Source organism: Nyctereutes procyonoides, unplaced genomic scaffold, assembly GCF_905146905.1.
Source record: "Nyctereutes procyonoides isolate TBG_1078 unplaced genomic scaffold, NYPRO_anot_genome, whole genome shotgun sequence".
Taxonomy (NCBI): domain Eukaryota; kingdom Metazoa; phylum Chordata; class Mammalia; order Carnivora; family Canidae; genus Nyctereutes; species Nyctereutes procyonoides.
The window spans coordinates 21,639,140-21,661,950 of record NW_026575135.1 but is presented as its reverse complement, the minus strand read 5'-3'; the positions used below and the strand labels follow the sequence as shown (position 1 = coordinate 21,661,950).

The 22,811-nt window shown below is 41.9% G+C and overlaps 1 protein-coding gene across 4 annotated transcripts in view; it reads right to left on the bottom strand.

Moving 5' to 3' along the window:
- Positions 1-20,649, bottom strand: part of GNE (glucosamine (UDP-N-acetyl)-2-epimerase/N-acetylmannosamine kinase) — a 44,350-nt gene extending 23,701 nt beyond the window's left edge. Inside the window, exons 1-2 of one of the 4 annotated variants that reach the window (XM_055302213.1) lie at positions 20,572-20,649; positions 5,987-6,189 (exon numbers count right to left, since the gene is read on the bottom strand). In XM_055302213.1, coding sequence (XP_055158188.1) covers positions 5,987-6,189; positions 20,572-20,622 — 254 coding nt within the window. In that variant the 5' untranslated portion in view covers positions 20,623-20,649. The other 3 variants (XM_055302214.1, XM_055302216.1, XM_055302215.1) reach the window with 3 other exon arrangements.
- Positions 20,650-22,811: the final 2,162 nt, after the last annotated feature.

Sequence of the window (22,811 nt, the reverse complement as noted above, 5' to 3'; positions counted from 1 at the left end):
TAAATGATGTTGATTTTTTTCTAGCCATTTTATGTATATCTTAACATGGTTGAGAACACAATCTTATAATGTTTAATCCATTTAATACAATATTTTCCCAGATCATGAAAGATTCTTTACATACATCATTTTACATCCTATGGATGTTCTAGTAGTCATTTTATAGATTTATTGGTATTTTCCCAAAACTACCATGTTGTCTCTGAACAGACAATCTTTGCGACTTTTTGTCTATTTCTTCCTCTACTGCACTGCCTGTTATGTCTAGCACAAGCTGAAGAGAAGTGGTGAAAGCAAAAATCCTTACCTTGCTTGCTATCTCAGGGGGAAGCTTACTTTTTGTGTTAGTTACAGGTTTTTTCACTGCTGGCCTTTATCAGATTGTGGAATTTTCCTTCTATTCAAAGTCGGCTATGAGTTTTTATCATAACGGATTTAATTTTGTCAAATGATTTTTGACATCTGTTGAGATGTTAAAATATAACACTGATTCTCAAATGTTATATATCCATCTTGATTTCCTGAGATAAATCCACTTAGTCATGATGTATTATGTTTTTTATATTGCTGGATGTGACTTAATGTTTTTAATTTTATGTCTATGTTTATAAGGGATACTAGTCTGGACTTTTTTTCTTACATCTTTGTCAGGTTTTATTATCAAGATTATGATTTTTTTTTTTTTTTTAGATTTTATTTATTTGAGAGAGCAAGCACAAGCAGCAGTGGGGTAGGGGCAGAGGGAAAAGCAGACTCCCCACTGAGCAGGGGGCTCAATACAAGGCTCCTTCCCAGGACCCCTGGGCCATGACCCGAGCCAAAAGCAGACACTTAACCAAGCCACCTAGGTGCCCCAAGATTATGCCAACTTTATATAATAATCTGGGAAAATTCCTTGCTCTTCTTTCTAAAAGAGTTTATGTAGGACTGAAGTTATTTCCAAAGGGGGAAAAAAGAGGGACAAACCAAGAAGCAGACTTTTTTTTTTTTAAAGGTTTATTTATCTTAGGGGCACCTGGATGGCTCAGTTGGATAAGCATCTGCCTTCGGCGCTACTTGAGGTCCCAGGATCCTGGAATTAAGCCTCTCATTGGGCTCCCTGCTCAGTGGGGAGCCTGCCTCTCCATCTCCCCATTTGTGCTCTATCTGTCTCCTTCTCAAATAAATAAAATCTTAAAAAAATATATTTTAGAGGGTGAGAAATGAGAGAGAGCAGGGAGGAGGGGTAGCAGGAGAGGGAAAGAGAAACAAGCAGACTCCACAATGAGTGCAGAGCCCAACGTGGACTCAATCCCCCAACCTTGAGATCATGACCTGAGGTCACAACCTGAGCCAAAACTAAGAGTGAGATGCTTAATCAACTGTGCCATCCAGGTGCCCCAAGAAGCAGACTCTTAACTGCAGAGACTGATAGTTATCAGAGCAGAGTGGGGGAGGGATGGGGGTGAAATAGATCAGGGGACTAAAGAGTACACTTACCATAACAAGCACTGAATAATGTATTGTTGAATCACTATTTTGTGGATGTGAAACCAATAACACTGTATGTTAACTATACATGAAATAAACTTAAAAAGGGCAGCCCCGGTGGCGCAGTGGTCTGGCACCGCCTGCAGCCTGGGGTGTGATCCTGGAGACCCGGGATCGAGTCCCACATCGGGCTCCCTGCGTGGAGCCTGTTTCTCCCTCTGCCTGTGTCTCTGCCTCTCTCTCTCTGTCTATGAATAAATAAATAAAATCTTTAAAAAAAGAAAAAAAGAAAAAAAAGAAATAAACTTAAAAAGAGGGCAGCTTGGGTGGCTCAGCGGTTTAGTGCCGCCTTCAGCCCAGGGTGTGATCCTGGAGACCTAGGATCGAGTCCCATATCGGGCTCCCTGCATGGAGCCTGCTTCTCCCTCTGCCTGTGTCTCTGCCGCTCTCTGTGTGTGTGTGTGTGTGTGTCTCTCATGAATAAATAAAAATAAAATCTTAAAAAAAAAACTTAAAAAGTTTGGTGTTATTTCTTAAATGTTTGATATCACTTATGAATTCTAACATCTTTTTTATGGGAGATTTGTGCAAAATTCTTTTTATAGAAGTGTCTGATAATGAATTAAATTTCTTTGATACAGTGCTATAGAGATTTTCTATTCTATATTGGTTTGGTAGGCAGTGTTTTTTCAAGGACTTTGTCCATTTTATATAAATTGATTACCAATTTTATTGGCCTAATATTCTTTTAATGACTATAAGATCAGTAGTGATATCTTCTTTGTCATCTTATATTGGTAATCCATGTTCTCTTTCTCTTAAACTATTAGGAATTTGTCAACTTAATATTTTTATAAATAATTGCTTAATCTACTTTTATGTTTCATTGATTTCCACTCTTCATCGTTTCCTTCCTTCTACTTATTTAGGGGTTTTCTCATCTTGTTCTTGTTTAATAAAGTGAAAACAGATGACTGATTTCAAACTTCTTTTTAACCAAAGTATTTAAAGGTAAAAATTTCCGCCAAGTACTCCTTCATCTGTACCCACAAATTTTGATATATTAATATTATTCAGTTTAAAAGATTTTCTAATTTCCCTTAGAATTTGTTTGGCCCATGGGCTTAGAACTCAACAGTAAAACAACTTTTTTTTTTTTTTTTTTTTAGAGAGCATGCACACACATGTGGCAGGGGCGGAGGCGCAGAGGCAAAAGAATCTCAAACAGACTGCAATGCCCAGCGAGGAGCCTAACAATGGGGCTTGATCTCACAACCCTAAGAACATGACCTGAGCTGAAATTAAGAATCAGATGCCTAACTGAGCCACCCAGGCACCTATTTATTTATTTTTTAAAAAATTTTTTAACAATCTGATTTAAAAATGAGCTAACGACCTTAACAGACAGCTCACCAAAAATGATGTAAAATCAGCAAATAAGCATATGAAAAGATGCTCCATATGTCATCATGGAAATGTAAACTAAAACAAATACTGCTACACACCTATTAGAATGGCCAAAATCAGAACACTGATATCACCAAATGCTAACAAGAACAGTGGAGCAACAGGTACACTCACTCATTGGTGGTGCAAATACAAAATGATACAGCCACTCTGGAAGACAGCTCAGTGGTTTCTTATAAAACTAAACATATTCTTACCATACAAGCCAGCAATCAGGATCCTTGATATTTCTCAAAGAAGCTAAAAACTTATGTCCACACAAAAATCTGCAAAATGGATGCTTACAGCAGCTTTATGCCCAAACTTGGAAGTAACTAGGATGCCCTTGAGTAGATGAATGGATAAACAAACTACAGTACATCCAGAAAATGGATTATCATTCAGTGCTAAAAAGAGAGGACTATCAAGACAGAAATACATGGAGACTTAAATGCATATTACTAAGTGAAAAAAAAAACAATCTGAAGTGGCTACATACAACATGATTCCAACTATATGACATTCTGGAAAAGGCAAATCTACGGAGATGGTAAGACCTATAGAGATGGTTATAGAACACATTTTTAGGGCAGTGAAACAATCCTGATACTATAATGGTAGATACAAGTCATTATACATTCACCCAAACATACAGAATTTAGGGATGCCTGGGTGGCTCAGTGGTTAAGCGTCTGCCTTCGGCTCAGGACATGATCCCAGGGTCTGGGACCAAGTTCCGGATCCGGCTCCTTGCAGGGAGCCTGCTTCTCCCTCTGTCTATGTTTCTGCCTCTCTGTTTCTTGTGAATGAAGTCTTAAAAAAAAAAAAAAAATACAGAATTTACATCACTAAGGGGTACCTGGGTTACTCAGTCAGTTAAGCATCCAACTCTTGATTTCAGCTCAGGTCATGATGTCAGGGTCATGAGACTGAGCCCATTGGGTTCAACACTGCATGTACAGCCTGCTTAGGATCTCTCTCCCTCTGTCCCTTCCCCTACTCAAGTGCACACTTGCATGTACGCACGCGCACACACACTCTCTCACTCGCTCTTAAAAAGGGGGGGGGCGGTGAGGGACCTGGGTGACTCAGTCAGTTAAGCATCTGCTGTCCGCTCAGACTATGATCTCAAGGTCCTAGGATTGAGACCCACATTGGGCTCCCTATTCTGCATAGAGTCTGCTTCTCCCTTTCTCTCTCCTTCTTTGCCCTGCTCATGCTTGTGCTCTCTCAAATAAATAAATAAAATCTTAAAAAAAAAAAAAGAATTTATACCACCAAGTCAAGCTGTAATATAAACTATAGATTTTGGATAATAATGATGTGTCACTATAGGTTCCACTGTAAAAAAATGTACCCCTTGAGGTGGAAGGCTTACATTGATAATGGGAGAGGCTATGCATGTGTGGAAGCAGAGAGGTATATAGGGTAACCTCTGTACCTTCTGCTCAATTTTGTTGTAGACAAAAACAACTCATATGAAATAAATGAACTGAGTTTCTAACTAGTCTGTTGTTACTTATTTGATTTCCTTTTTCACTCAGTTCTTAAGAGCATAAGAATGATGTTTAAAAAAAAACTATCCAACTAGTTGAAATAGAGGGTAGCTTATTTGTTTTAATGTCTTTGAAATATAGATAATACATTCACATGGTTTAAAATTTAAATACTAAAGTTTCTTCAGTGAAAAGGCTACCTTCTCACTTTTGTTTCCCAGTCATTCAGTTCCTCACCCAGAAGCAACCAACTTATGTTAGGATATACTTTTTTTTTTTTAAGATTTTATTTATTTATGAGAGACAGAGAGAGAGAGGCAGAGACACAGGCAGAGGGAGAAGCAGGCTCCATGCAGGGAGCCCGACGTGGGACTCAATCTGGAAACTCCAGGATCACACCCTGAGCCAAAGGCAGTGACTCAACCCTTGAGCCACCCAGGAGTCCCTAGGATGTACTTTAGACAACTTTTCCATTAAGTACCAGCCAATTGTCATATTTAACAGTCTTGTGAGACAAATACTGCCTTTCCACTCTTACATAGGCAGACAGGGAAACCTAACACCATTTCCTTGAGATCCTCCATCCCACTAGTCTTCCTCCTGAACTTTACTCAAGTAAAGGAACCCATTGAGACTTAATTTCAGGCTCTAACTAAAATTTCTCTTCTACTTCATCCTATGTAAGAAAACCCGGTGGATAGCCGGAATTCATTTTACATTTTTAAAACCTATGAATTTTTGAGCTATCCGTAAGTTTCTTTTCTAAGTATTCTCCTTAAAGCAAACTGGTTTTTAGAGGTAGGTTTTCATTTGCTTTTGTTGTTGTTGTTGCCTTGCTTTTAAAGAATAGTCTGAAAAGGCAATTTTACTTTAACACCAGCTTCTTTCATATATATTACTGACTGTCTTTGGAAGCTGCATTAATGTTTTTATGCCACAAGAGTGCACTAAATGCCACTGTATTACCCAGAACGAAATGAATGTTCATCTTTGGTTTAGATATTCTGTTCCTTCTAAGATTTCCCAACTTTCATTTTTCAAATTTAGACTGTGACCAATAACAAACCTAATGATAAACATCAAAATAATGGCAATTCTACATTCTACTTTATCTTGCAAATTAGATTTTTTTTAAATCTTGTTGCATATCTACTACTTTATATGCTGTCGATCTATCCATGAGTTTTAAGAAATAAGTACTAGTAGAACTCTCAAAACATATTACAGGAAGTTCCATTAGTAGAGTCACACAACACATATTTATAAGTGGCACTTCTCCTGAATGTAACAAGCAATAATAAAAATATTTACAGCTATCATTTATCAAGCACCCATGTAGCCACATTGTGATGGACACTTTGTATCACTAGCTCCGTTCTTCACAGGAACCTACAACATAGGTTTTCAATCCATTTTTATTTGAGGAACTGACGATGCAACTTCTGCAAGCCCATATAAAAACTATGAGGGAGAACTGGGATTTGAGGTGAGGTCCACATGGCTACAAGAACCTAGCTCTCTCCAGTACACCATGTTACAATGAAGAATATCATAAGAAAATGCTTTCATCTTACCCATAATCATCTATTAGGTGAGAGCCAAGTACCACCACATCAAGTTCAAAGAACTCAGGTTCCATTTTAATGCCAAACATGATTGGAGCAAGCTTGGAATAATCAGCACGGTTGCAAGTGGCGACACAAACTCGAAGCTTCCGGTTATCCCCATTCTTCTCCATGGCTCGTCTCTTTTGTGAGAGGTTCTTAAAATAGAATTCCTAAAATTGCAAAAATAAAAATGATTTCTCATCGGAATGATAGGTCCTAGATAGAAACACAGAATGCTGCAGTTCTAAGCCTCCAGCCACCATTTAATACAGTGCTTTTTAAACCTTTGTTCCCCCCTACTCCTGTGTAACCTGCCCCCAATCCCCACCCCAGCACATACAGAGCTAGGAGATTCCAGCTGACTAAACCCACCTCTTTCTCTCACACTTAAGAAAACACACTGGAATGCAAGTAAGTAACCATGACATGAATCAGCTCCCATTTAAAAGACAAGCAAACATCAGCTCACTGGTTAGAAATTACTTACCATACTTCACAACTGATTCCCACATACCAGACTACTGCAAAACTGTGACTCAGAACAACTGGTCTAGTTCAACACCCTCTCTCACAGAAAGGGAAATGTATATCCTGAGAGAGAAAATTACTTCCCCAAGATTCAAAATCACAACTTATAAGGAAGGAGATGGATTCACCTTCCCACTAAACACCCACTATACATAAAGCACTGTGATTAGTGCTGAGGAAGAGAAAGTAAAATTAAAAATAGGCCTATAACTGGCTATAAACCTCATTAACCCCTATAGCCAGTGCCTACTAATTTTCAACAACTCCAAATGCCTATAAGGTATCGCCTGACTCACACACCTTAAAGTCAATGGCCCAATCAGAATTCATTTTCTTTTTTTTTATTTATTTATGATAGTCACAGAGAGAGAGAGAGAGAGAGAGAGAGAGAGACAGGCAGAGACACAGGCAGAGGGAGAAGCAGGCTCCATGCACCGGGAGCCCGATGTGGGATTCGATCCTGGGTCTCCAGGATCGTGCCCCGGGCCAAAGGCAGGCGCTAAACCACTGCGCCACCCAGGGATCCCCCAGAATTCATTTTCTTTTTCTTCATTGCTATTCCTCCTTCCTTGTTCTCCAATTCAGTTATGAACTTCCGTTCATCCAAATGCCTTGACACTTGACGTCCTTATCGTCTCTGGTTCCTTACTCTGTACCTCCTATGCCCTGTCAGTTCTGAATACCTCCTGAATATTTTTTTTTTTTAAGTAGGCTCCATACTGGGTGTGAATGAATGCACAACTCTGAGATCAAGACCTGAGCTGAGATAGAGTTAGATACTTAACAGACTGAGCCACTCAGGGGCCCCTCCACCTTCTGAGTATCTTTCATATCTAACTTCTCCTCTTTATCTCCACCAGGACTCCCCCTAGATGGACCCCCTCATTTAAGATTTGAACCACTGTTTAACAGCTGCCGCGAAGTAGTTTGCCTATCTCTAGTCTTGCCCTGCCTCTCACAGACTTTCAGAGCGATCTTTCTAAAGTTCATAAATTATCATGCTCCACAGAATATACAACATATGGATAAAGTCCAAATTACTGATCTGGACCTAGCCCATCTTTCCAACCACTTCTCCTAGACTTACAATTATCCTTACTCTGTGCCAAAGCCATACCAAAGTACCTGCAGTTCAACTACTGAGTCTACAAACTTCTTCTGTGCCTTTCTAAGATATAAGTACCTCTACTTAAAACTTCCTTTCCCTCTGGCCTGGGCTCCTCCTCATCCTTCAAACGTCAGTCTAAGCATTGCCTCTTCTTGAAAACCTTTACATAAACTTCAGTTCCTCTTCACCTCACCCCTTTCAGCTGCTGCCTTCCTCGAGTACTATGGCCCTACCAAACATATATATACTTTTGCTCAATTATTCTGCCCACCCCTTCCCTCCTGCCATCTATACCTTCCAATCGAAGTAAAACTCAGGGCCAAGGGCTACGAGATGTTTTATGGAGCATTTTAAACTTCTCTAAATCAATGTAAAATTCCACCTCACGGATTATTCAATGCTTTTGCTTCACGAAGTCTGTCAATATTAGAATCTGCGATCAGGAATACAGAGAAGCTTGAAGAAGGATGCCAGTAGAAGGGCAGCTGCTCTTCAGATCAGGGTAAACTCTAAAACCTGCTGGAAAAATCGCAACAGCTGCCATCTCATCTCTATTAGGCTTGAACTTCTGTGAGCATGCAAACTGCTTCATCATAGGCCCATTCTGAACTTAATCTCCAGTAGAACCTAATTCCACCCAACAGAAAGCACTTATAAATATAATAAGCATTCTGTCAAGAGAGTTATATTCCTAAGATCTAAGTATTACCTAATCATTAAAAACAAAAATATTTTTCCAAAAATGGTGGTCTTAAATGTTCTTTACATAATCCTTCTTTCACTGATCATTAAATTTGAGCTGAATAAATTGTTGGTGATATTCAACTTGCTGCGTGAGGCAAAGCAAATCTTTCATGGCTGGTCAGTTTGTTTTTATTTGAACAGAACAGTAAACTTCATCTTGCAATGCTTAATATTTACCAAGTAACTCAAAGGTTATTCTACCAAAACTGAGACTAAACTAGCCAAAAAAACTACGAAAAAGGCAAAAATGTTATTAATACCAAAGCATTTTTAATTTTTATTTATTTATGATAGTCACACATACACACACAGAGAGGCAGAGACATAGGCAGAGGGAGAAGCAGGCTCCATGCACCGGGAGCCCAACGTGGGATTTGATCCCGGGTCTCCAGGATCCCGCCCTGGGCCAAAGGCAGGCGCGCTAAACCACTGCGCCACCCAGGGATCCCAATACCAAAGCATTTTTTGGGAAAGAAGTTAAATCTTAAAAATATGGTAAAATATCTTCTTAGGGGGAGAAGTTTGGAGTTTTGAAAAATAATTTTAACTTATTTTTTTTATTAGGTAATATATTCACATGGTTTAAAACTGAGAAGTCGTAAGAGGCTGTACAGCAGAGTCTCCTCATCTGTGTTCCCCAGCCACATAGTTCGTCTCCCCAGAAGTTAGGAGTTACTGGTTTCTTATGCATACTTTTATAAATCATGCATACAGAAAAGCAGATGTATTTGCTTATATACATGCAGCATATATTATACATTTGTTAACACTCTACAAAAGGATGTTGCATACCTTGCTTTTTTAAAAATGCTTTTAATTAGGGCAGCCCTGGTGGCTCAGCGGTTTAGCGCCACCTTTAGCCCAGGGTGTGATCCTAGAGACCAGGACTGAGTCCCACACAGGACTCCCTGCATGGAGCCGGCTTCTCCCTCTGCCTATGTCTCTGTCTCTCTCTCTCTGCGTCTCGAATGAATGAATGAATGAATGAATGAATGAATGAAAATGCTTTTAATTGTTTCTGAATTGAATGGCAAAATGGGAAAGTTTATTTTTTAAATGGGAAAGTTTAAAGGCACTGGAAATATCAAAACTAAAAGTGCAGAGTTTTGAAAATGGCCAGCCATCATTCTCTTCAAAGATATGAAGGGTTATGAGAGCCCCAAAAGTAAAAATAATCAAGGTCACAAATATTTACTCTCAACTCTGTGCAGAGCACTATAAAGAAAGCTGAGAGAAACAGAACTGAGAAAGACCAGTCTCTGATTTTTAGAAATCTTAAATCTAGTACTTGATACTAGGTCAGGTAATAGATCTTAACTAGTTCTCTTTTCCAAATAGAAGCCCCAAAAACAAAATAATTTTTCTCAGCCCAGTATATATTATTATTTGTTCTGGCTAAGAGGTCATCCCAGAGATATATTTTTATATTGAGAACTGTGACCAGAGTCCCCATAACCAGTATAGAATGGATAAATGGCAAAATAATGAATGAGTGGCAAAATGGACTTAAACTGTAATAGGACAATTTAAGTTGCACCAAGTATAATGTAAAGCGAACAAGATAAAACTCGATTCTTTACACAGTGGAATACCAGATGGCAATTAAAATGATTGGACTATGTCTATATTTGTCTATATTAATAAATCTCAGAAAAAAACATTAGAGGAAAACAGCAAATTCTAAAGTTAGATACAATAGGGTACCTTTTTAAAAGTTTTTCAAAGTGTACACAACACTACTATATGTTGTTTACTGATCTACAGTAAAATTCCACACTAATTCAGGAAAGTAGTTACCTCTAGAAAGGGAGAAAAGGGGGGAAAAATGAGGTTTTTCAGGCTTTAGCTAACATTTTTTTTAAGTTATACCATAAGCAAAGATGTGAAACAAACATGATAACATATTAATGTGTTGCATCTTGATAACTGGGAGAGGATGTCATACCGTCTTTGTCCTTTCAGACATATTTGAAGTTTTCATTATTAAGAACAAGAAATCTTTTAAATAGATACTATAAAGTAGGTTTGTTGTCCATAGTCCCCTCAAGCCTAAAGGTCAGAAAGTCAGGAGGGATTAGATATTTGCACCTATCTCTGTCCATTTCAAAACCATAACTAAAATACAGATAAATAACAGAGAAATAGGCTTTCATCTTGAATTCCCTGGCAATCTCTGAGAAACCCAATTCTTAAAGACCACTTCCTGCATTCTCCCGTTTTAAATGCTGACAAAAGGTGATCAACACTTTCCAGAAAAACATTCCACTCAACTGTGGAAAAGACTCAGGAACATTTGGCTCAGGCAGTCACTGAGCAGAGGAAACCGTAAAAAACATTTGAGAAGTACTTCTGAATTGCTAAGCATTGTGTTAAGAGCTTTACAAGCCTTAAAACCATTTCATCCAGGACAGCCCTCTCACCAGCCCCATTTTACAGAGGGGGACACTGAGGTACAGCCAAAATAATTTACTTGTCCCAAACCACAGTTAAGAATTGCCAGAATCGGGGGATCCCTGGGTGGCGCAGCGGTTTAACGCCTGCCTTTGGCCCAGGGCGCGATCCTGGAGACCCAGGATCGAATCCCACATCGGGCTCCCAGTGCATGGAGTCTGCTTCTCCCTCTGCCTGTGTCTCTGCCTCTCTCTCACTCTGTGTGTGACTATCATAAATAAATAAATAATTAAAAAAAAAAAAAAAGAATTGCCAGAATCGGGCAGCCCCGGTAGCTCAGCTCAGCGGTTTAGCACCGCCTTCAGCCCAGGGCCGGGTCCTGGAGACCTGGGATAGAGTCCCATGTCGGGCTCCCTGCGTGGAGCCTGCTTCTCCCTCTCTCTGTCTGTGTCTCTCTCTCTCTCATGAATAAATAAAATCTTAAAAAAAAAAAAAAAAGAATTACCAGAACCTAAAATCAAACCAGGATGCAGGATATTGCCACATCCAGTGTTCGCCTAGTGTCTGATCATTAACATCCATTAACATCCAATATTTTGCTCCGGGTCCTGCCACGAAAGATCACTCTTCCCTCGGCGCAGCGGGGATGAAACTCGGGATTAAGAACCGGGTGGGGGAGTATATAAAAATGTAAAAGTGGCCTGAGATTCATCTAGTTTGGTTTGGCTCCTTCCAGAGCCTCCACAGCTGGGTTAAACAATTATCTAGACTGCTAAGCCGCACCCACCCCTCCTCTTTCAGAGAAACCAAACATACTTTATCTGGCTCTAACAATGTCACAGGTGTGCTCAGACTTGGGCGAAAAAAATAAACGCCTGAACTAGTCAGGAAGCCCAGCCCAGCCCTTCGATGTCATCTCCTGGTTGACCCCTTCACACCCCAGGGCAGCTGGTCTGTCAAGGAGCTCCCCGCCCTCTCCTGCACCCGCCGCGACAGAACCCTGCCTCCCAGGACGGCCCGCCCCCTTCCTGGACAGCACTACCCGGGCACGGAGTCCATTCGGGGCCGCCGGCTGCTTGCCCCGGGGGGGCCGCCGGGAACCTGTCTGCTCCGCGGGTCGCACCACGGACCCCGTAACGCGACTCCAGAGGGGCCCTGGCACTCAGGCCTGCAGAGGACAGGACGAGGCCCGAGTCTGGGCGGGCCCTGGGGACGCGGGGAGGTCCACAAGACAGGGGCCGGAGGAAGAGGCCGTGGGGGCCCGGAGGATGCTCTCCCGGCCCGGCCCCCGAGTCCCGGCGACGCGGGGCGCTCACCGCAAGCTGGCGCGCAGCTCCCTCCCACGCCGCCGCCTGCCGCCGCCGCCGCCGCGCCTCGAGGGCGAGAGCCCAAGCCGGCCCCAGAAAGCGGGCCCGCGCACGTCCGCCCCCACGGCTTCCGCAGGCCGGCCACGCGCGCAGAGCCCTCCGGGCTCGACCCCAGCCTCGCACGCCCCCGAGCGCCGAGTCGGCGAGCGCGCACTTACGTAACCTGAGAGCGGCCCTGTGATTGGCTGCGCTCGCCCGAGCCCCACCCCCTTGCCGAACGGTTTTTTGGAGGGGGGCCGGGGGCGAGGGGCGGGGCGCCTTCCGTTGTCGTGGCGGGCTGGGTCTCGCCGGCCTCGGCCCCCGCCCCGGCGCGGTCTCTTCCTCTGCCGCCGCAGCCGCGCGCACGCTGGGGACCCCGGGTCCTCGCTGGCGGTGGTTGTTTTGACCTGGCACCCAACGGGGGATTAGGCCGTCTGTTCCCTCAGGCACGTCGTAGGCCCAGACCGAAACCGCCGCAGAGCCCTCTCCTGAGTTAGCGCCTCGCCTCTCCCGGAGCGCGTCTGCTGGAGGACTGAGGGGGTGTGGATGAGGATGCAAGTAAGGCCGACCAGTTGGTGGGGAGGCGCCGCCGAGGCCTCCCCTCTAGGGAACCTCCCGCCAGTCCCCGCCCGGGGCCGCCCGAGGGGGGCTCCCCTGGCGCCTGATGAAGGTCGTTCAAATGACTGAGTCACCAATGACAAACTTCGAAGGAGTTGGATTTAAAAAACATTTAAAAATATATATTTTAAAGATTTTATTTATTCATGAGAGAGACAGAGAGGCGCAGAGACACAGGCAGAGGGAGAAGCAGGCTCCGTGCAGGGAGCCCGACGTGGGACTCGATCCCGGGCCTCCAGGATCACGCCCTGGGTTGAAGGCGGCGCTAAGCCCCTGAGCCACCAGGGCTGCCCTTCCAGCCCTATTTATACGATCTTTTGTATTTTGTGGTATATGCATACATTCCATATTAAAGAGAATCAAATTGTAAAAAAAAAAAAATGGTGGCAATGAGACTCACGTGGATGATAGGAGATTTTTACTGTGGAAGCAGAATTGAAAATTATGGATTAGGTGTGAGGGGATAACAGAAAAGGAAGGAAACAGGGATCTCTGGGTAGCGCAGCGGTTTAGCGCCTGCCTTTGGCCCAGGGCGCGATCCTGGAGACCGGGGATCGAATCCCACATCGGGCTCCCGGTGCATGGAGCCTGCTTCTCCCTCTGCCTGTGTCTCTGCCTCTCTCTCTCTCTCTCTCTCTCACTGTGTGCCTATCATAAATAAATAAAAAATTTTAAAAAAAAAGGAAGGAAACAAGGATGACTTCCAGGTGTCTGGCATTAGTAATTGGGTGATTGGTGCCATTTACCAAGATGAGAAAAAAGCTGAGGGACTAAAGTTTTAATTTCGGATATGTTTGAGATGCTTATGGGGTACCTATATAAAGCTATTAAGTGAGCAATAATATACATGAATCTGGACACATTCAGCAGAGAGTGTATTCGTTTTCTATTGCTGCTGTAGCAAATTACCTCAAACCTAGTTGCTGAAAACGAATGTATTATCTTACAGTTCTGGAGGTTAGGAAACTGAAATGGGTTTCGCCCAGCTCAAATCAAAGCAGCAATATAGGTTTCCTAAGAAAAGAAATTTGTAACTAGGCAACTATGCGTGGTGATGGATGTTAGCTACACATTGTGATCATTTCATAATATATACATACACCAAGTCATTACATTGTACACTTGAAACTAATGTTATAGGTCAAATATATATCAGTCTTTGTTTTTTCTTTTTTAAAGACTTTATTTATTCATAAGAGATACACAGAGAGGCAGAAACACAGGCAGAGGGAGAAGCAGGCTCCATGCAGGGAGCCCACTGTGGGACTCATCCTGGGTCTCCATGATCACGCCCTGGGCTGAAGGCCGCGCCAAACCTCCGAGCCACCCAGGCTGCCCATCAGTCTTTCTTTTTTTTAAAGGTATCAGTGGGTCGGCCTTCCCTAGGGGGCAGGCCTTTCCTTAGCTACAGGCTCCCTTCATTCCTTGTTTTGTGGCCTCTCTGACCTCTGTTTTCCTTATCACTTCTCCTGTGACTCTCCTCCTCTTTCACTTGAAAAGACCCCTGTGATTACATTGGGTCCACTTAGGACAATCTTCCCATCTCAAAATCCTTAATTTAATCACATCTGCAAAATCTCCCTTGCTATATAAGGAAATATTCACAAGTTCTAGGGATTAAGACATGGATATCTTTAGGGAGCTATTATTTTGCCTACCACAATGAAATGTTCAAATGGGCATGTTGCCTTTAAAGTTACATGCCAGGGGGCTACCTGGCTGGCTCAGTTGATGAAGCATGTGACTCTAGATCTTGGGGGCTGTGAGTTGGAGCCCCACACTGGGTGTAGAGATTACTTAAATAATAATAAGTAAAAATAATAATAAAGGTGCATGCCATACCACCAAATATCCAGAAAAGAACCCTAATCTTATCTCTTCAAAGTTAAGAAAAATTAAAGAACAGGTTAATGTTCAGTTTTTTAAAAATCTGGGTGCTTATTACACAGGTGTGTTTAGTTTGTTAGAATTCAAATTATACACTTAAGATATCTCCACTTTTCCGTGTATAAGTACTATGTATTTTAAAAACACTTCATGGTTAAGATTATAGCTAGGAAAAAATGTAACTAAATAATATAATTTTGAGAATTTGTGCACTTATTAAACCACTTATAGGGATCCCTGGGTGGCGCAGCGGTTTGGCACCTGCCTTTGGCCCAGGTCGCAATCCTGGAGACCTGGGATCAAATCCCACATCGGGCTCCCGGTGCATGGAGCCTGCTTCTCCCTCTGCCTATGTCTCTGCCTCTCTCTCTCTCTCTCTCTCTCTCTCTCTCTCTCTGTGACTATCATAAATAAATAAAAATTAAAAAAGAAAAAAAATAAACCACTTGTAGATTTTGGGGTTTTTTTGACCAATATTGAAAAGTTTATATTTCCATATATCATTTGAGTAGGAACCTCTTGAGTGCATAAAGAAGGTAAAAAATATCTTACAAACCAGATATCACTGCATAAGCCAGATTGTTGATAGCCCAACCAGGTCATATAAGCACCTCCCCAGACCAGAGAGAACTACTCTTGTTGCACTGATGACGACATAGATGGGAAAGCAGTTCTTTCCCCTTTAGGAAAAGCATGTAAGGATTAAGGTTACATTGACTTAAAGTAATTCAGTAACATCCTACACTGTACAGGTCAACTTCAGGTTTGGAAGAGCACAAGTCTGAAAGATATGCTTACAAAGGTAGTGATTAAGATATTCATAACAAGAAAATGAGCCTTTTGAAATTCATATTTTGGGATCGTTTAATCACTACTCATATACCCTCAACTACTAATCAGTTTATTACATCAGCTTTTCAGAGTACCTCTGGTTGTGAGCCATCCCTATGCCAGCTCTCCCAATTACAGAAGAAAAGTACAAATAAATACAATGACTATGTGTTTTTGTGAAATGCCCTTTACTGGGATTTTTTAAGTATTTTTCTTTATGAGCTATAAAAGTATCATATTTCAAACCCGTAAATAATTTTATTTCTTATCTGTCTGCTAGAGAAATGAGGTAAGCCAGAAAGAACTCAGCCAACCCTGACTAATTGGAGTTCAGAAAGTTTAATTTGCATAGCTATTCCAGAAGAACTGGAGAAGTATTTAAAACTAGTTTGTCTTTAACTTTGACTCTGTTATAAAAAGTTCGACAGGATGGATGCCTGGGTGGCTCAGCGGTTGAGCATCTGCTTTTGGCTCAGGTCATGGTCCTGGGGTCCTGGGATGGAGCTCCCCTTCGGGCTCCCTGCATAGAGCCTGCTTCTCCCTCTGCCTGTGTCTCTGCCCCTCTCTCTGTGTGTCCCTCATGAATAAACAAAAAAATCCTTTAAAAAAATCGACAGAATTATGTTCTTTCTCATCAGATCATAAATTCCTTGAGGTTCACTCTGTTAGGTATACTTTTCTCCCTGATAGTTCCTTGAATCATGACATATGTAAGAAATACAGTCTAACAAGCATTGAGTGAAATGGGGGGATTATATCTCCTATCGAAGAGTAATTGCTGGGTGCCTGGCTGGCTCAGTCAGTAGACCCTGTAACTCTTAATCTCAGGGTTGTAAGTTTGAGCCTCATGCTGGGTGTAGATATTTCTTTAAAAACAAAACCTTTAAAAAAAATTTAAAAAGTCATTGCTATCCCAGGTCTTTTCTCTATGACTGGTCCAAGTCACTTGGATTCAATTTCCCATCAACACTCCTCCAAGCACCCAAGCTTATGATCATATTAGTACAACACTGTTGCTCAGACTTTACAGTGGATCAAGTGTAAAAAAAGCACGGTGAGTTGAACAGGAAGAAACTTAATGGTGTTATAGGCTACGTGTATGGAGGAAGAAAGTAATGAGATGCAGCTAACATGTGAAGTAAAGCCAGATCAACAAGGGCCTTGGGTCATGTCCTGCTGAGGTAAGGCAGGCTTGCTTGCTTGCTTGCTTGCTTTTAGATTTCTTCCTTCCTTCCTTTTTTTCTTTCTTTGAGAGAGAGAAAGCATGAGCAGGGGAGACAGAGGGAGAAGGAAAATTAGACTCTTCAGTGAGCAGAGAACCAGACGTGGGGCTCGATCTCAGAACCCCAATATCATGACCTGAAGGCAGACGCTTAATCAACCCAGGCGTCCCTGGAGGTCAGGCTTTCTTTTTCCTCATTAGAATTGGGAGATTTTTTTTAAGTCAAGGGAATGACATCAGATTTGCTTAATTAGATTTGTGGAAGATCCGGCAGCCCTGGTGGTGCAGCGGTTTAGCGCGCCTGCAGCCCAGGGCATGATCATGGAGACCTGGGATCGAGTCCCACATCATGCTCCCCTCGTGGAGCCTGCTTCTCCCTCTGCCTGTGTCTCTGCCTCTGTGTGTGTGTGTGTGTCTCTATGAATGAATAAATAAAATATTTAAAAAAAAAAAAGATTTGTGGAAGATGGGTTGGAAAGAAGGGGAAGAACTAGAAGAAGGTAGGCCAGTTAAGAATCCTATTTCAGGACCTGAATTAAGATGGTGGTGGGGGCAGCCCGGGTAGCTCAGCGGTTTAGCACCTGCCTTCATCCCAGGGATCGAGTCCCAGTCGGGCTCCCTGCATAGAGCGGGCTTCTCCCTCCGCCTGTGCCTCTGCCTCTTTGTCTCCTCTCTGTGTATTCTCATGAATAAATAATAAAATCTTTAAACAAAAACAGAAAAACTAATTGTTTAAAAAAAAGATGGTGGTAGTGGGAATTAAGAGGATGAAATCAAAAGAATGTGGAGAAAGAATGGTCAGAACTTGATGGCAGAGACAGGATTGAAGAGACGATATTGTAAGAGAATGACAAGTTTCTATTTCAAAGCAGCTGGGTGGCTGGCAGTGCTGGATCTGAAACAGAGAAGCAGCAGGTTCAGGGATGGGTGGGAGGCAGTGATAAGGATCTCTGATTTGGATATGTTGAATTTGCAGTACCTAAAGGTCATTTTCATTAGACTGGGGACCTGGAGAATGATATGGGTCAGAGATACGAATTTTGATAGGTATAATTCACCCAACAAAATGGTCTATTTTGAAATACACTGCACACTCTTAGCCCAAGGCACCAACTACATTTCTTGTTCTACCTGTTTCGCCAGACTTTTTAAATGCCCCCGATGCCCAGTTTGTTATACTTTTACTCTTGGCCAGTTCAGAACTCTTTTTATAATATTCTACTTATAACAGTTTTCTAAGTCCTAGACGATTAGACTCTTAGACATTATTAAATTTAATTTAATAGGGTGGAAACCCCTGTGGAAACCCAGGGACTTCAGTTTATTATGTGTTATGTTAAACATTCAGTGCTGCTTTCCTGGCCACGTTCCCTCTTTCTCCACTCACTTTTTCTGACCACCCAGGCTCTGAGTCTTTTCTGCTCTCCAGCTGCTCTTCTCTTAACCCCTTCTTTACACTGTGGTCACTACCTCATTCTTGAAACTTCTTCCCACGTTTCCATGACAGTTCCTGATTTCCTGCCTACCTGCCACCTCTCTGGTTGCTATACTTCCTCAAACCACTACTTAAAAGTTAATGTTTTCTCGGAATTCCCCACTTAGCTTCATTTTCATCTCTCTTTAGTATCCTCCCAGCTTAAGCTCATCTACCCACACAGCTTCACAAACAAACATTTTAAATTACTGCTAAATCTGAAACTCCAAAAAAATAAAAAAATAATAAATCTGAAACTCCAGCCTAGTTTTCTCAGTCCAGACCCAAACATCTAACTCCTTTTAGGACACCTGCATTTGGCTAGGTTCCATGGGCACTTCAAATCAACTGGCCAGAGTGAAATTTTCTTCTCCTCCATAAACTTGGGCTTTTCTACTCTTTTTTTTTTTTTTAAGATTTTATTTATTCATGAGAGACATACAGAAAGAGAGAGAGAAGCAGAGACAAAGCAGGCTCCATGCAGGGAGCCCGACATGGTACTCCATCCCAGGTCTCCAGGATCAGACCCTGGGCTGAAGCCACGCAGGCTGCCCTCTACTCTCATTCTCAGCAAATGGTCTCATCATCTACCCAGAAACTGGGAGACTTCTTTGACTTCTCCATTAGTTCTCAATTTCAGTCTGTCATGAAGTCCTATCAGTTTTACATTTCAGATGAGCATTTTTCGAGAAGAGAATGTGGTGTGATTGAACATAATAAGGAAGTGATAATAACGTACGTGGGAGACTAGACCAACAAGAGACAAGTTTTGTTGAGGAACATTGGAAAACACAGGTATACTATGAGGGAGAAGAGTACCTTGATAGGGACTTAAAAACCACATGGAGTATTTCAGAGTTCATGTAGTCATAGAACCACCAAACGTTAGGCAGATGGATGAAATGGTAATTTCAAGGCACATTAAAAAAACCAGTCACATGAAAAATGAGAATCAGAACAACTATTCCCTTTGTAACCAGAGACAGCCATTTCTTAGACTTCATTGAAGACATGAGGAAGAAAAAGAAAACCTAAGAAGTTCCAACTCAGAAACTCTGACCTTGAAGTTAAATATAAGTGAGAGTGCTACCAAAAAAAAAAAAATATATATATATTCTCACTGAAGAAGGCAAATGGAGATTAGACATTAGTGATAAAGCTAGAAGTTAACTATCAAAAATAATTGCAAGAATGATGCTATTTGGGGATCCCTGGGTGGCGCAGCGGTTTGGCGCCTGCCTTTGGCCCAGGGCGCGGTCCTGGAGACCCGGGATCGAGTCCCACGTCGGGCTCCCGGTGCATGGAGCCTGCTTCTCCCTCTGCCTGTGTCTCTGCCTCTCTCTCTCTCTCTCTGACTATCATAAGTAAATAAAAATTAAAAAAAAAAAAAGAATGATGCTATTTGATTAAAAACTGCTTATAAATTATTTCTTAACTGTAGATGATCTTTCTTTTATTTTTTTTAAAGATTTTATTTATTTATTCATTCATGATAGACAGAGAGAGAGAGAGGAGGCAGAGACATAGAGGGAGAAGCAGGCTCCATGCCGGGAGCCCGATGTGGAACTCGATCCTGGGACTCCAGGATCACACCCTGGGCCAAAGGCAGGCGCTGAACCGCTGAGCCACCCAGGGATTCCCGATGATCTTTCTTTTAAAAATATTTTATTTTTTAAGTAATCTCTATGCCCAACGTGGGGCTTGAACTCCCAACCCTGAAATCAGGAGTCACATGTTCTACGGACTCAGCCAGTCTGACACCCCTAGATGATCTTTAAATATATACATTTTTTAAAATCACCAGATGAAATGTGATGATAATTCCCTAAAACATCTGGATTTCCATATGCCTCAAGGAAAAATTTAGGTTAAATAAATTTCATTAAAATATAGCACACTATATGACATAGTTATATTTCAATAAACCTAGTAATTGCTATTACCATTGGATACTAATTAACTCAGAAGCAAACACACTCCTTTCCCCGCAGGTGGCTAATGGGAGAGAAAGAAGCCTTAGCTGGGCCCCTCTATCCATCAAGTTTCAAAAGCAAAGAAGAAAGTAAAAATAGTTGCCATGAATATCACATTTCTGGAAGTAAATTGCATTTGTGAAGCAGAAGATTCAAAAAGTAAAAGCAAACCGACTTTATCTGATGAAAGCGCGAGGAATTTGAGGGAAAGAGTTCATTTTCAACTTAACAGCTTAGACCAGAAGTTCCAGCACAGTAACAGAGAAACAAATAGCAACCCCAGAAACAGCAGTAAAAAGACATTTTTTAAAAGATGGATGGGATAGACTTAAAACTAAAGTTTTCCTCTTCTTCCTTGTAATTTCCCCCCTTTTTTTTTTCATATTGCAGTTTTCATGATGAAGCTCTACTGACTTGCTAAATTACTTACATGAGGTCCTTGAAGGCACAACTTCCACTGAGGATACACATTGATTTCCATCCCGTAGCAAAAGCTCTGCAGCACAAGCTCTGTACCCGGTGTTGTTTGAATTAATGAACAGGGCAGCTGCTTGTTCTCTTGGTTTAGCTGCCACAGAGCAGTCATTAACAGGATCTGAATTCCAGACTAAATCTTGAGCCCCGCCTCTCTGAAAAGGAAGACCAAAAAAAAAAAAAAAAAAAGTGATTCAAAATTCTTCCTGTATTCCTGGACAACAGCTTGAAAATAGGAGGACGGTCGGTTTTTTTGAGTGTTACTTCCCTGTTTCTACCATTTAATTCTATTTTCCACTAGAAAAATTATTTTCTTCTGACTTCCTCAAAGGTAGAAACAAAAACCTACAATCAAAATCTCAATCGTCTTTTTCACATTGTTTTCACACACAGGTATATTGAAAACACTTATCGACACACTTTGAGTAAAGAAGTAAACTAAACAAACTAAAATTCAACCAACATTAAAAGAGGATTTAAGATTTTTTAATAGTCCCTGACCTCAGCATATTTAGAATCCTTAGTTTCATGAGACTGAAGGAAAAAATCAATATTGTTGCTTTTTGCCTAAGCTACATTACAACAGAAAACTGTTACTACATTTTATAAAGGATGTATCTTGCACTTTTGGTGCTCAGAGACCTCACAGCCAGATTAGTGGCAAAGGATATAGGCTGATCATCTGCTTTTTTCCGTTTGACTGGCATATGTTCATTTGAACACATCACCAGCCTAGCCTTTTCTACTATACAACTTTACATTCTACTTCAGGAACACTTTTTACTAAGCTGTTTGTAAATGCCAAAGAACAGGAAGCATATTCACTAGCATACGCTACTAGATTTACTGAACTAGTACAGGCTAGCACAGATGAAAAAATGAAATTGGTTTAAAGAATCCCAATCAAAATCAGAAATAAAAGAAGAGCAATAACAACCAACACCACAGAAATACAAAGGATCATAAGAGGGGCGCCTAAATGGCGCAGTTGGTTGAGCAACCAACTCTTGGTTTCAGCTCAAGTCATGATCTCAAGGTCCTGGGATCCAGCCCTGAGTCAGGCTCTATGCTCAGTGGGGGGAGTCTGCTTAAGATTCTCTTCTCCCTCTGTCCCTCCCCTCATGCTCTCTCTCTCTCTTAAATAAATAAATTAATTAATTAATTAATTAAAACCCCAAAGGAGGGGCACCTGGGTGGCTCAGCAGTTGAGTGTCTCCCTTTGGCTCATGTTGTGAGTCCTGTGTTGGGCTCCCTGCAGGGAGCCCGATTCTCCCTCTGCCTATGTCTCTGCCTCTGTCTCTGTGTGTCTCTCATGAATAAAGAAATAAATAAAATTTATTTTCAACATATAGTTAATTATGGGAAGGAGCTTTCAGCCTAAAGTTAAATAATTTAGTTGGGGGCACCTGGGTGGCTCAGTCAGTTAAGTATCTGCCTTCAGCTCAAGTCATGATCTCAGGGTCCTGGGATCGAGTCCCACATCAGGCTCTCTCCTCACTCTGCGATTTCTCTCAATTTCACTCTCTCAAATAAATAAATAATCTTTTAAAATAAATTATGGCACAGCGGTTTAGCGCCGCCTGCAGCCCAGAGCATGATTCTGGAGACCCAGGATCGAGTCCTGCATCGGGCTCCCTGCATGGGGCCTGCTTCTCCCTCTGCCTGTGTCTCTGCCTGCCTCTCTCTCTCTCTCTCTCTCTCTCTCTCTCTCTCTCTGAATGAATAAATAAATAAATATTTAAAAAAGAAGTAATTCAGCAGTTTGTAAACAGCAGAAATGTAGTTTTCACAGTCCTAGAAGCTAAAAGTCTGAGCTTGGGGTTCCAACACAGCTATGTTCTGGCGAAGGCCCTCTTTCAAGTGCCAGCTATCTACATCTCAACTTTCTGTTGTGTCTTCAAACCCAGAGAGGCAGAGGGAAAGCCAGCACTCTCCTGATTCTTATAAGGGCACTAATCCCAGTCTGCAGGCCCTACCCTCATGACCTCATCTAATCCAAACTACGTCCATCTCCTAATATCACATTTGGCTGCCGGGGGCAGAGTGAGAGGAGGAGGTAGGGTTTCAACACATGAGTTTTGGGGAAGACACAAACATTTAGTTCATAAGATGCCTCACAGGATGGGCCCCCTCCTCCCTTGCCCCACCAACATGGGGTGGCTACAGAAGTTAAATAAATGGTATGGCACAGGCAGC